This window comes from Bos indicus x Bos taurus, chromosome 6 (assembly GCF_003369695.1).
Source record: "Bos indicus x Bos taurus breed Angus x Brahman F1 hybrid chromosome 6, Bos_hybrid_MaternalHap_v2.0, whole genome shotgun sequence".
NCBI lineage: Eukaryota > Metazoa > Chordata > Mammalia > Artiodactyla > Bovidae > Bos > Bos indicus x Bos taurus.
Genome location: NC_040081.1, coordinates 61,018,403 through 61,033,588, shown reverse-complemented (window position 1 = coordinate 61,033,588; position 15,186 = coordinate 61,018,403). Strand labels below are relative to the sequence as shown.

Here is a 15,186-nt window from a genome sequence, read left to right as displayed (position 1 = left end):
TAATTTTTATATATCTGTGAACAGATCTTAATTCAGTCCACATACCATAAACTGAGTGCAATTGTGCGGTAGTTTGAGCATTCTTTGGCATTGCCTTTCTTTGGGATTAGAATGAAAACTGACCTTTTCCAGTCCTGTGGCCACTGCTGAGTTTTCCAAATTTGCTGGCATATTGAGTGCAGCACTTTCACAGCATCATCTTTCAGGATTTGAAATAGCTCAACTGGAACTCCATCACCTCCACTAGCTTTGTTCATAGTGATGCTTTCTAAGGCCCACTTGACTTCACATTCCAGGATGTCTGGCTCTAGGTCAGTGATCACACCATCGTGATTATCTGGGTCGTGAAGATCTTTTTTGTACAATTCCTCTGTGTATTCTTGCCACCTCTTCTTAATATCTTCTGCTTCTCTTAGGTCCATACCATTTCTGTCCTTTATTGAGCCCATCTTTCCATGAAATGTTCCCTTGGTATCTCTAATTTTCTTGAGATCTCTAATCTTTCCCATTCTCTTGTTTTCCTCTATTTCTCTGCATTGATCACTGAGGAAGGCTTTCTCATCTCTCCTTGCTATTCTTTGGAACTCTGTATTCAAATGGGTGTATCTTTCCTTTTCTCCTTCACTTTTTTGCTTCTCTTCTTTTCACAGCAGTTTGTAAGACCTCCTCAGACAACCATTTTGCCTTTTTGCATTTCTTTTTTTGGGGATGGTCTTGATCCGTCTCCTGTACAATGTCACGAACCTCCGTCCATAGTTCATGAGGCACTCTGTTTATCAGATCTAGTCCCTTAAGTCTATTTCTCACTTCCACTGTTTAATCGTAAGAGATTTTATTTAGGTCATACCTGAATGATCTAGTGATTTTCCCTACTTTCTTCAATTTAAGTCTGAATTTGGCAATAAGAATGCTCAAACTACCACACAATTGCACTCATCTCACACACTAGTAAAGGAATGCTCAAAATTCTCCAAGCCAGGCTTCAGCAATACATGAACCATGAACTTCCAGATGTTCAAGCTGGTTTTAGAAAAGGCAGAGGAACCAGAGATCAAACTGCCAACATCTGCTGGATCATCAAAAAAGCAAAAGCGTTTCAGAAAAACATCTATTTCTGCTTTATTGACTATGCCAAAGCCTTTGACTGTGTGGATCACAATAAACTGTGGAAAATTCTGAAAGAGATGGGAATACCAGACCACTTGACCTCCCTCTTGAAAAATTTGTATGCAGGTCAAGAAGCAACAGTTAGAACAGGACATGGAACAGACTAGTTCCAAATAGGAAAAGGAGTACGTCAAAGCTGTATATTGTCACCCTGCTTATTTAACTTATATGCAGAGAACATTATGAGACATGCTGGGCTGGATGAAGCACAAGCTAGAATCAAGACTGTGGGGAGAAATATCAATAACCTCAGATATGCAGATGACATCACCCTTATGGCAGAAAATGAAGAAGAACTAAAGAGCCTTTTGATGAAAGTGAAAGAAGAGAGTGAAAAAGTTGGTTTAATGCTCAATATTCAGAAAACTTAAGATCATGGTATCTGGTCCCATCACTTACAGATGGGAAACAGTGGAAACAGTGTCAGACTCTATTTTTTGGGGCTCCAAAATCACTGCAGATGGTGACTGCAGCCATGAAATTAAAAGACAGACACTTCTTGGAAAGAAAGTTATGACCAACCTAGACAGCATATTAAAAAGCAGAGACACTACTTTGCCAACAAAGGTCCGTCTAGTCAAGGCTATGGTTTTTCCAGTAGTCATGTATGGGTGTGAGAGTTGGACTATAAAGAAAGCTGAGTGCCAAAGAACTGATATTTTTGAACTGTGGTGTTGGAGAAGACTCGAGAGTCCCTTAGACTGCAAGGAGATCCAACCAGTCCATCCTAAAGGAGATCAGTCCTGAATATTCATTGGAAGGACTGATGCTAAAGCTGAAACTACAATACTTTGGCCACCTGATGTGAAGAACTAACTCATATGAAAAGACCCTGATGCTGCGAAGATTGAAGGCAGGAGAAGGGGATGACAGAGGATGAGATGGTTGGATGGCATCACCGACTAAATGGACATGAGTTTGGGTAAACTCTGGGAGCTGGTGATGGACAGGGAGGCCTGTCATTGTGCGATCCATGGGGTCACAGAGTCGGACGTGACTGAGCGACTGAACTGAACCATAACTGAGGGGTTTTTTAATATTTATTTATTTGGCTGTGTCGGGCTTTAGTTGCATCACACAGGATCTTTCACTGCCACATAGGCTATCTAGTTGGGCACACGGGCTCCAGAGCTCACCAGCTTACTTGCTCCAAGGCATGGGGATCTTAGTTTCATCAGGGATCAGACCCTCACTCTCGATAGTGAAAGTGAATAATCCTAGCCTCTGGACCACCAGGGAATTCCCAACTCCTGTGTCCTTGTGATACTACCCTAGTAATCTTGTTAGCTTCCTTGTTCACTGTTTCAAAAAATTATTAAATTTTAACTTTAGAAGAATTTCAGATATCAGCAACTTTCAACGTACATATTTGGCATAATACAAGACAAACTGCAAGGAAACTGCAGAATATATAGGACAACATTTGACTCAATAAAATACACAGAATACCTAAAATTCAGCAGTAGAAACTCAACTGTTGAATAAATTACTGAATTTGTTAATTAATTCTGGGAGGCAAAAAGATAGTAAAAAAAATATTACCCATCATTTATACACTCTCTTCAAGATGACTTCTAAAATAAGCTACGTTAAGCTACAGATCCGTCTTTAGTTCAGTGCTCACTACTCTATGGGCGTGGAAAAGGAACTTCTTATTGCTGTATATACAAGGGTTGTTTTTTCATCAAGACTGCAGAGCTAGGTATCTTATCTGTCTAACCGCAACAATCACTTTTCTCTGCTTTTATTTTACTGTTACTGTCTCTGCAGCTGCTAATGACATTGGTACTGATCACCCCTTGTCCTCTCCAATCTGCTTTGTCACCTACCACTTACTCTGGCTTTTGGAGGAAATTTGGCCTTCTTTTTCAGACTACAATACAAAAAGCTCTCTTTCTGCCAGGCAAACTGACAATTCTATCTACCATGTGTGTTGCTTCTGCAATAACAATAACTAAAAAACAAAAAGATTTCTTAATGGTTTGAAGTATTTTACTTTAGGCTAGTTTCAGGACAAGAGATAAACATGTACCTAAGTCTTTCAGAGATCAGTCTCTATACTTGAGACCACTGCAGATGGATGGACCTGGACATTATCATACTGCGTGAAGTAAGTCAAAGAGAGAAAGACAAATATCATATTGCTTATGTGTGGAATCTAAAAAGATGACGAAAATAAACTTATTTACAAAGCAGAAACAGACTAACAGATATAGAAAACAAACCTGTAGTTACCAAAGTGAAAGTGAAAGTCACTCAGTCGTGTCCAACTCTTTGTGACCCCATGGACTATACAGTGGATGGGATTCTCCAGGCCAGAATACTGGAGTGGGTAGCCTTTCCCTTCTCCAGGGTATCTTCCCAACCCAGGGGTCGAACCCAGGTCTCCTGCACTGCAGGTGGATTCTTTACCAGCTGAACCACAAGGGAAGCTCTAGTTACCAAAGGAGGCAAATTAGGACCTTGGGATTAACATACACACCTGGTGTGTCAGACAGTAAAGAATCTGCCTGCAAAGCAAGAAATCCACCCAGGTTCGATCCCTAGGTCAGGAAGATCCCCTGGAAATGACAACACACTCCAGTATTCCTGCATGGAGATTCCCACGACAGAGGAGCCTGGTGGGCTACAGTCCATGGGGTCATAAACAGTCAGACCTGAGCGACTAACTTTTTATACATAAAATAAACAAGGACCTACCGTATAAGACAGGGAACTATATTCAATAACTTGTAATAACATACAATGGGAAAGAATCTGATAATATATGTGTGTGTGTATAACTGAACCATGATGCTGCATTTTTAAAAACAAGCAAAATACAGGTTGATTTCAACTATTAAATGGATTATGCATCTGGATTATGCATAATTTTTACTCTATATCTTAATACTTTTCTGTATTTTCCCCAACACCTAAAATTTTAAATTAAAAATATATGCACTGTTAAATCACTTCTAACATTATTTCTGCTAATAGGAGCACACTGATTGTCTCTAGTTTACTTTTATACTTTCAGCGAGCAAAATAAAATGCAGGAAAATCCCTTTCAGGTCTAATCATCAGGCAAGCAAAAGGACTGCCTGGTGACTTACACCAGTTAGCTCAACCTTCAGGACTAGTGCTGATGATTTTTCACCAGAACAGACTAAGCAACGAGGAATCCTTTTTTTTTTTTTTTTTTGCGTATGTAAAGAATATGCAACTTTCTGCACTGCATCTTGGCATACAACTCTACTTCCTTGCTTAATTCTTAATATTTTCTTAGAAAAGGGGGGGGAATATTTAATATATTAAGGATTCACCAAGTGCCACTGTCCTAAATGCTCTACCTGTATTATCACACTATAATTTATACCCCAAAGTATGCCTCAAAATCATCTGCATCTCTCCATCTCCACTGCCTTTTCATACTGTTCATGGGGTTCTCAGAATATTCATCGGAAAGACCGATGCTAAAGCCAAAACTCCAATACTTTGGCCACCTGATGTGAAGAACTGACTCACTGGAAAAGACCCTGATGCTGGGAAAGATTGAAGGCAGAAGGAGAAGGGGACGACAGAGGATGAGATGGTTGGATGGCATCACTGACTCAATGAACATGAGTTTAAGCAAGCTCCAGGAGCTGGTGATGTACAGAAAAGCCTGGCATGCTTCAGTCCATGGGGTTGCAAAGAGTCAGACATACTGAGCAACTGAACTGATCTCCATTACTAAGTACCATGGCCCAACTACAATCTTCTTTGTGTGGCTAACTCTAATAACCCTCTACTGATCTCCTTATTCCTTTCCCCTTTCCAATCCAACAGTAGTCAGAATGATATTTTTAAAACATTTCCTTTTCTGGCCCCTTAAACCTATGGCCCAAAAGGCTATGAAAGTGAAAGTTGCTCCGTCATATCCGACTCTTGCGACCCCATGGATTACAGTCCATGACCTTCTCCAAGCCAGAATACTGGAATGGGTAGCCTTTCCCTTCTCCAGGGGATCTTCCCAACCCAGGCATTGAACCCAGGTATCCAGCATTGCAGGCGGATTCTTTACCAACTGAGCCACCAGGGATGCCCAAGTATATTGGAGTAGGTAGTCGATCCCTTCTCCAGCAGATCTTCCTGACCCAGGAATCGAACCAGGGTCTCCCTGATACCTCTCAAATCTCACTTCACACATCCCTCCCTTTCCAACCACACTCCAGCCAAAGCATGTTTCTTTCTGCTCCTGAATACTACAAGTCTGGTCTTCTCTGCCTGGATTGCTCTTTGCCCCAGATCTTCACCTGGCTTGCTGATTTTCATTTGTCATGACTTGGTTCAGTCACCACCTCCTTAGAAAAGCTGGAGTCCCAGGCCAGCATAACTGATAAAATGGCCCCTGCAGGCTTCTAGACTGCCACTCGGCTTATTTCTTTTACAATGTTTAGGTATGTTTCTCATTCCTCATTTCCAAAAAAGGTGGAAAGTCTGTCTTGTTCAGCACAACACAATCAGCGGCTACAATGCCTGATACCTCTTCCTGAATGATCCTCACTCACAAAAACCCTACGCATGAAACACATGCTGTGGCTAACCTCACTCCACAGGCAACCTTATCACTAACCTGAACTACACAGAATCCTGCTGCCACTCTGCCAAAACGGTCTTTTACAACTGTCAATGTTCCTGTTGCTTATTTAAGGGATTCAATCCCCACTCTACTTTTCATGTGGTAGTACCAGCACGTTACAGACAAAAATCTAAAAATACAAAGGTTAATTTCTATCTTTTTATGTAAAAACTATACTTTTATTAATCTTGGATTTCAGCAAAAGCCTGCATCTATTGATTTGTAGTCGTTAAGGGAGTATCCCCCCACCTCAAATCCCTGTCAATGAGGCAAGGTACAAATACATGAAAAACAGGTGAGACATATACATCAAGAACATTTTCCCAAGTCACTAAATATTCTTCTAAATTATATTTTTTTAACAGCTGCATCTATCACCAGCCCTTAATAAATACACCATAATATGGTGTATTTATTATACCATATATTTTTCATAACTGTAATATACTCTTCATAACTGTTACCTATTTATTACTATTAATAATAAACTTGTGTGCACACTTTAGTATGTATCTGGTTATTTCTTGAAAGCAAATCCCTTTAAGTAGAACTGCTGGGTAAGAAGGCACAGAACTTTAAGGTTCTTTTTAGTACAAGGAATAACTGACCTCCAAAACACTGACCAACTAACTACGTGTCCCAGTTAGTAGTAAGAGTTTCTGCTTTCCTGCACACTCAATATGGAGTATCACTATGAAAAACTTAGCTAATGTGAAAGCAATTAGTAGTAAACCCTTTAGATTTGTATTTCTATACTTATTAGTAAATATGGAACATTTTTGCATTTTTATTGGTCACTCGAATGCCCTTATGAATGCATTCATCTCCTTTGCCCATTTTTCTACTGGGCTTGTAAAAATTCTTTATAAATTAGGAATACTAATTCTATAACTGCACTGCCCAGAAGTCACTGTTCACTGAGTACCTTAAATGTGGATAGTCTGAACATGTGCTGTAAGTGTAAAATACACACTGGACTCCAGAAACAGTTCAAAAAGATAAAGTAAAATACCTCAATAATTTTTATACTGATCATAATATTGAAATACTTTGAATATACTGGATAAACTATATTAACAAAATTTCATCTGTTTTTACTTTTTAAAATACGGCTATCAAAATTACATACATGATACACATTATATTTCTTTCAGACAGAACCGCCCTCGAATATTGTTCTCCTTGTTGCCTTTAAATGTTTACGATGCTGGGAGCCGGCATATTGCATACTGAGTGCATATTGCATACTGAGTGCAGCACTTTCCACAGCATCATCTTTCAGGATCTGGAATAGCTCAACTGGAATTCTATCACTGCCAGGAGCCAGCGTGAGGAGCTCCACCCATGACAAAGGTCATGAGGAAGGAGGCTCGGCGTAATCGAGCCTCAGGAGTCCCCCTGGAAATTCTCGAGCATCTACCCCCAAAACCAGAGTCTGCCTACTTTCTGCTTTGTGCTTTCACCTACACCTCTGACTTTACAGGGGGCTGTCCCCCACTACCTCTCTCTGAAAAAAGAGTTAGCTTACAGCTCCAGTTAATAATTCCTGGGTGTGACAGTGTTTCAACCTACAAACTCCTTTGGAAGTCCTCTAGCCTGCCTGAATAGGTTTTTCCAGCCACATGTGATTGCTCAGAGCCTCCCAACTGTGAGAGGCATGAGATGTTCTAAACTGTCTAAATACAGATTCCTTTGAGCAGTTAAAAGATTGATTAGAAATTGTATTGGTGAAGGGATTTTCACTTGTCGGGCCAATGTTCGCTGCTAAGTTTCCATATCCCTTACCTGCTGTGTCCCTGGCAATGTATTGATTAATATAATTGGTGTAAGTAGTAGCTTTAATGGTTGTAACCTGGGACCCTTGAGTTAATTCTTTTTCTTGTTATAGCCCACCACACGTTTGCTCTGTAGGAATGCAACTTTATCTACTGCTTTTGGAGGGTGGCTCCTGACCAATCACCTTTAGAGAAAAATAAGTTTTCTGAAGAAAGGGTCTCAAAGTGTTAACAGGCCTCCGAGCCAGAAGATGATGCAAATCACCTAAGCTTTTGCATATGATAAGTTTGCAGGAAGAAAGCTTGGCTTGCTGCATGACTCTACCCCTTCCCCCATTATCCTCTATGCATAACTTAAGGTATAAAAACTACTTTGGAAAATAAAGTGCGGGCCTTGTTCACCGAAACTTGGTCTCCCCAGGTCGTTCTTTCTCTCACCTTCTGGCTGAATTATTCAGCCTCTTTTCTCCACTGAATTTCCTCACTGAGCTAGCCTTATTTCAGCCTCTTTTCTCCACTGAATTTCCTCACTGAGCTATCCTTATTCTATTACTCTTTATATCCTTAATTAACGTTTAATTAAGCAGTTGTTTCCTGATCCTCGCCGATGCCATCCCCGCTTCGAATTCCCTGGATCCACCGGGGCTGGACCCCGGCAGTTTACAGTGTTAATTTGACCCACCAGCATTTCTCATCTTTGAGCATGTATAAGAAGCAGTTTGGAGAAGGAAATGGCAACCCACTCCCATATTCTTGCCTAGAGAATCCCGTGGACAGAGAAGCCTGATGGGCTGCTGTCCATAGGGTTGCAAAGAGTCGGACACGACTGAAGCGCCTGAGCATGCATGGACGCACTGGAGAAGGAAATGGCAACCCACTCCAGTATTCTTGTCTGGAGAATCCCAGGGACAGAGGAGCCTGGTGGGCTGCCGTCTATGGGGTCGCACAGAGTTGGACACGACTGAAGCAACTTAGCAGCAGCAGCAGCAAGAAGCAGTTGTTTCCCTTAAGATTCTTCCTCTACTACTCTTTTTAAATTTACACAGGGCTTTCAGAAGCACAAACTAAACTTTATTTCTTGACAAAGTAAAAACATTTATTTTTAGAAATTTCTCTCCAGAAGTTCTTCCAATATTTCTTTCTTAGGTGCAACCAACTTGATTAGTACTTTTTCTAAATAATCCCTTTGAAGTTTTATAACAATTATGGTCACCCCTTTAAAAACTGTTTAGGTATTATTGAAACTAAATTTTCACCAACAAGGTTATTTTTCAATCTACTATTTTTAAGTATGAGAACACATTTTAATTTTTTGGTAATAAATACTGTAAACAACTTTGCAGTCATTGTGACTGGTGAAGACAGGCGATTCTTATCACAGAGGGATGAGAGAAGAGCACATAAATTTCAACAGAGAATAATGAATTACAAATTACACTATTTCACCTCCTTTTACCAACACTTAAAGGCAGTTTAGACTAAATTTAGCTACAGTCCACTGGGTTGCAGAGTGGGACTTCGCGACCAAGCAACAACAAACAGCCACTCCACCTAATTTAAGTGTAAAATGCCAAAACTACTTGGTCAATAGAAGCAATCATGCTAGAAAGCTTAGATGAGGATTTTGGAGTATGGTAGAACTAGATGATTCATCTTGTTCACAAGAGAATCAGGTGTATTTCCCATTACAGGAAAACTCCACAGTTACACGTTTTTATCACTACCGAAGTCTCCAAAACAGCTCTTTTAAAATGAACCCTTCTGAAATTTTAAGAGCCAGTTTCTACATTTACTACAAATCAAAAATAGGACCATATGCCAAAATACCTGCACAGTAAAGAGCTTCTAAAGCTTATGTTACTTAGAAACTTGAATGACTACAACTTCCAACTTTTATTGCAAAGTCACAAACATGCTACAAGATTTTTCAAACATAAACTTTGGGGAAATGTTTCTTTAAATTCTCTTTTCACCCACAAGAATCTGGGGGATTAGGTTAGGAGTGGATTTGATTCTGTCTCTCCCTCATTGTTCCTCTCGGCCTACTAGGGACTATTGGTATGGCAAAAACGGAGGTAAGCTTGACTCAGACTTGCAAGTTCAATGATATTTTGCAAACTGCCAACTGAAATTTGAGTCAGAAAAGATTGTTGGATAAGAATTATAAAAACAGTAAACCAGTAAACATTTCTTCACCAAAAAGAGTCTTCAACCGAACTGAGTTCATTCAATTAATTGCGGGACTGTCAGAGTCTCATATTAAATAATTATTCGTAAATGTTAAGTAGTAACTCCCAACTTCCTCTCAGAAAATTTAATAAAACAAGCTGGGCATATGAGAAAAGCAATAGGGTAAGAAAATCCACTGAGTCACAAGTGCTCAATAAAGGTAAGGCGGTGAGCTTAAAACACCCTGGAACTTGGAGTCAGCAATTTCCTATTGACTGGGGGAGGAGGCGGGCCGTCACCGCCATGCACTAAGATGCTCACGTAACCTTTCATCTGAAACGAAGTAGTCGGTTTCATGGATGCCACCGGACCGCGAAATGCCCCAAATTCCCGCGGGAGCCGTGCTAGAACTGTACGCGAGACCAGATCAAGGAGGCCTGTCAGGGGCCACGGCAGGGTGGGTAGCCTGAACTGCGAAGACGGAGGGCCAAAAGGAAGGTTCTTTGGCTGGGGAAGGGCAAGGCGGCGTACTGCCCGAGGCGAGGCACCCGGCTCCGAGCCCGGCCTTGTCTTCAAGTCCGGCTTCCGCGGAGTCAGTGGTCGGCGCGGGACACTCACCCTGGCGGTCGCTGGAGCCCCGGGCCGCCGCCCTGCAGCGCAGACGGAGCCGGCACAGGGAAGACCAGCTACATCTGTGGGCCGCAGCGGCGGCGGCCAAGCCCGGTAACATCCTGGCGGGGCAAAGGCCCCCACTCGGACACCGCCTGCTGCCTCCGCGCCGCCGCCGCCACCAACTGACTCCATAGACCGGACACTACCGAACACCGACCCTTGCGCCGCCTGAGGCGGCTTCAGCGAACCCGGAAATGGTAACATCATTTAGAGACCTAGCTGCGGAGACAGCGGAAGTGGCGTGCGCGAGCAGGACCAATCGCGAGACCTTGCCAGACCCTGACCACTTGGGGAAGGCGTGGCTGCGCAGGAACTTTGGCGTTTTCCCTGTCTTCCGCGCTTTTACTGTGGCGCTTTGTTTGAATGTCTGGAATCAAGATTGCCGGGAGAAATATCAGTAACCTCAGATATGCAGATGACACCACACTTATGGCAGAAAGCGAAGAATAGCTAAAGAGCCTCTTGATGAAAGTGAAAGAGGAGAGTAAAAAAGTTGGATTGAAACTCAACATTCAGAAAACTAAGATCATGGCATCCGGTCCCATCACTTAATGGTAAATAGATGGGGAAACAACGGAAACAGTGATAGACTTTATTTTGGGGAGCTCCAAAGTCACTGCAGATGGTGACTGCAGCCATGAACTTAAAAGACGCTTACTCCTTGGAGGAAAAACTATGACCAACCTAGACAGCATATTAAAAAGCAGAGACATTACTTTGCCAACAAAGATCCATCTAGTCAAAGCTATAGTTTTTCCAATAGTTATGTATGGATGTGAGAGTTGGACTATAAAGAAAGCTGAGCGCTGAAGAATTGATGCTTTTGCACTGTGGTGTTGGAGAAGACTCTTGAGAGTCCCTTGGAATGCAAGGAGATCAAACCATTCAATCCTAAAGAAAATCAGTCCTGAATATTCTTAGGAAGGACTGATGCTGAAGCTGAAACTCTAATACTTTGGCCACCTGATGCGAAGAACTGACTCCTTTGAAAGGACCCTGATGCTGGGAAAGATTTAAGACAGGAGGAAAGGGGTCAACAGAGGATGAGATGGTTGGATGGCATCACCAGCTTGATGGACATGTTTCACCAAGCTCCAGGAGTTGGTGATGAACAGGGGAGTCTGGCATGCTGCAGTCCATGGGGTCTCAAAAGAGTTGGACACTTCTGAGCGACTGAACTGAACTGAAATCATTAATAGACTGAATTATCTCGTGTTTTTTAGTTATATAAGTCTTTTAAACCAAGAAGCCACATTTTGCCTACACTTTTAGGTGAAAACATCCCTGACTAACATGGTTGCGGTGGTTCAGTCACTTAAATTGTGTCCTGACTCGATGGACATGAGTTTGAGTAAGGTCCGAGAGTTGGTGATGGACAGGGAGACCTGGCATGCTGCAGTCCATGGGGTCACAAAGAGTCGGACATGACTGAGCAACTGAACTGAACTGTCTTCCTTGCTTCTACTGTGGCACTTTGCTTGGATGTCTACACGTGAATTATTTGCTTCTTAACAGCCCATGAAAACTTGGGCAGAAGTGACAGCTTTGGGGGGCTCTGCCTACTCTCCTTTTTTCTGGGCTCAGATCCTGGGCCATGCTGTTGGAACAGGATGGAAGATGGGAAGGAAGGACAATGGCCTTCTGAGCCTCTCCTTCTCCTGAGCCTTATTGGATAAGCCCAAGACTAGGCTAATTGGTCCTCAGTGCTCTCAGAACCTGTTCCACAGTATGTCACAACACTGCTGTGTAGCCATTACCATGAGGGCAAGTACCCACAGAATCAGAACTTGCCTTACTAACCTCTGAACCTGGGACTCCTGTCTGTAATATAAGACTTACATGCTCAGGATTTATGTGGGTAGAGCAGGTGTGCAGACAAGTAAATAGGAGTCAGTGTGGTCCCAGGGAGAAAGCAATCAACAATATTCACCAAGCATTAACTGTGATGTTTATCTGACATGCTCTCAGGTCTTAGCTCAAAAGAGCGACACCTGCCTTGACCGCCCTAGCTATAGTATGGGAGCAAGATTTTCCACCCCAAAGTGAGTTTCTTTGGCATGTGTATTAGTTTAGGCTGATTTTTTTTTTAAGGTCAAAGACTCATTACCTTTGACCTTTCCCCGACCTGCTTAAAAGAATGTGGAAGATGTGTCTGCCAAGGGTGATACCACCATAGATAACCATAGTACAAACTAGATGTGTAGACTCAGAGGAACCTAGCAAAGTCTGCTAAAATTCCCCTCTGTGTCCCATTGTGTTTGCTGACCCATCAAACATTTGTTTACCAAACGTCTGCTGTTTTTGTCTCCTTTTCAGTTGCCTTCCTCCCCTTAGAAGTCCCAAACTACCACCCCTAACATCCTCTTTTTTCTTTAACTGAAGGTGGTATTCAAGTTGGCCATTTTGGAGAGTTACTCAGTTTTCCTGGGTCTCTCCTATGTATACATGTTGTTGAACTTTTGTTTGATTTTATCCTGTAATCCATCTGATGTAAGTTTAACTCTTAGACCAACTAGAACTTAGAAGGTGTAGACTTAAAAAATATTGAGAGTTATGTTTTATTCCGCAGGAATTTTTAGGACTTCAAGCCAGGGAAGCAGCATCTCAAGTAACCTGGAGAGAACTGCTCTGAGGTGAGGGGAGAATCAGGTTATATAGTTTTGCTACAAAGGGCAGGTAGTTTGAACATCAAAAGGTTATTGTTGCTCTCTTTCCCTGCTGCTGCGGAGGCGGAGGCTCGGGTGCATTCAAGATTGGGCTCCACCCATAACCCACTGCCGTGGCCGAGGAAGGCATTGCTGCTGGAGGTGTAATAGACGTCAATACTGCTCTGCAAGAGGTGCTGAAGACTGCGCTCATCCACGATGGCTTAGCACGTGGAATTGGCGAAGCTGTGAAAGCTTTAGACAAGCGCCAAGCCCATCTACGTGTGCTTGCATCCAACCGTGATGAGCCCATGTATGTCAAGTTGGTGGAGGCCCTTTGTGCTGAGCATCAAATCAACCTGATTAAGGTAGATGACAACAAGAAACTAGGGGAATGGGTAGGCCTCTGAAAAATTGACAGAGAGGGAAAACCCCGTAAAGTGGTTTGGTTGCAGTTGTTTGGTGGTTAAGGACTATGGCAAAGAATCTCAGGCCAAGGATGTCATCGAGGAGTACTTCAAATGCAAGAAATGATGAAATTAAAAACTGAGTTCTTGGTTTAAAAAAAAAAAGATTATTGTTAATTAAAGGGATACAAGATACCTCATTTAGCACCTGTCTATGTATGGGAAGATGCAAGAGTCTGTGCTCACTGAAATCATACCCTTGATACATGCCTCAGCTATCTGGGACCAGTGTCCTATAGGTTCATACAATGTCCTGTATGTCCTGAGGAATCCTGAGGTTCCCCAGGGCTCACCAGCTCACCATTGATGGTGACTGCAATCAGTAGTGATTGCAATCGCTGATGACTGGGATATCCTTTATTTACTGGTATGGCAGGAAATAGTCTATTTCTCAAAAGGTAGAGGAAAATTTCTTCCTCCCTGATGCTATAATAGGCTTGTTTATTCTCTACCCCTTTGCCCTGTATGCTTTTCTTCAAAATGCCTGTATATACTTGAAATTATCTATGCATTTATTATAATTTTCTGTCTCTCAGAATGAAAAATAAGCATCATGATGCTGGAGTCTTGTGTTTTGCCCATTGCTGGTTCCCAGGGGTAAAACAGCGCCTGACACAAATAAATTAATTGAATGGAATACATGATTTTAAAATTAATGAGTCATTTGACTATAGTGCTACTGAGGCAGGAATAGGTGAGCTCCAGTTTAGGCATTTACAACCAGCCTCCTGTTTGCTCTCCGAAATGGAAATAACAACTGAAACAGGGTAAGTAGTCAGACTGTCTCCTATTGACACCTTCACATAACAGTCATGACAGGAGCAGAGAGGGGCTAAGCATTGTTTGAGTAAAGGATCAAGAGGTCATGTATTTCCTCTCCATGGGACAAGGGAGACATTTCACATGCTCAGAAAGACTCCTGGGGGATAAAAAGGAGGGGCAGACCCCAGCATATGTGATTCCATAGGCCTCTGGGCTGAAATCCATCTTGGAAAGTTGCACACGCATGTTGGGGAGGGTCCTAGGGCAGGTCAGGTGGGGAAAAAGAAACCAGACAATTAGCCAAAGGTAAGCAAAGAACTATCCTATATAAATGACTTAACTGCCTCTTTACTGCCCTTCTCCTCACTCAGGGGGATGCCCGCACCCTTTCTCTCCAAGTGTGTGCATCTCTGCCTTGCTCCTCTCTTAACTGAACAAACTGTTTCTTTGTGTGCTCTCCCTCGTGTTGTAACGCTGTGTCTAATAATAAACTTTGTACCTGCATTTACAGTTTTTGCCTCTGTGAGAAATGAATTTTTCACTGGGAGTAAGAGCCAGTGAAAATTAGCTTCCAGTCTCTAGCCCTTGCTAGTCTGGTGGCTAGGATTCCTGTGTTTCCATCCAGGCTACCCAGGTTCAATTCCTGGGCAGGGAATTAAGATCTTGCTTCATGTCACTGGTCACCGCTGCCTCTCAGAGGTCACTACCGTTGTTGAACCCAAGTTCATGTGCCTGATGCATTGTGAATCCTAACAAATCAAAACATCAGCATTTAGAGCAGATTTATTTGCAGGGCCAAACAAGGGCAACAGGTGGTTCATGATCAGTAAGCTCAAACTCTCAGAAGGGTTTCAAGGAAGAGTTTTTATGGGCAAAATTTGGAGAAAAGTCTACAGGGTTGTGACCTTTCTCTGACTGGTTGATGG

General features: G+C 42.3%; 1 protein-coding gene and 1 pseudogene across 1 annotated transcript in view; one reads left to right on the top strand and one right to left on the bottom strand.

The window, feature by feature from the left end:
• Positions 1 to 10,596, bottom strand: part of SLC30A9 (solute carrier family 30 member 9) — an 88,510-nt gene extending 77,914 nt beyond the window's left edge. Inside the window, exon 1 of the mRNA XM_027544386.1 lies at positions 10,333 to 10,596. Within this exon, the coding sequence (XP_027400187.1) occupies positions 10,333 to 10,444 (112 nt within the window). The 5' untranslated portion in view covers positions 10,445 to 10,596. The remainder of the gene's footprint in view (positions 1 to 10,332) is intronic.
• Positions 10,597 to 13,159: 2,563 nt separating this feature from the next.
• On the top strand, positions 13,160 to 14,770 carry LOC113894615 (annotated as a pseudogene).
• Positions 14,771 to 15,186: the final 416 nt, after the last annotated feature.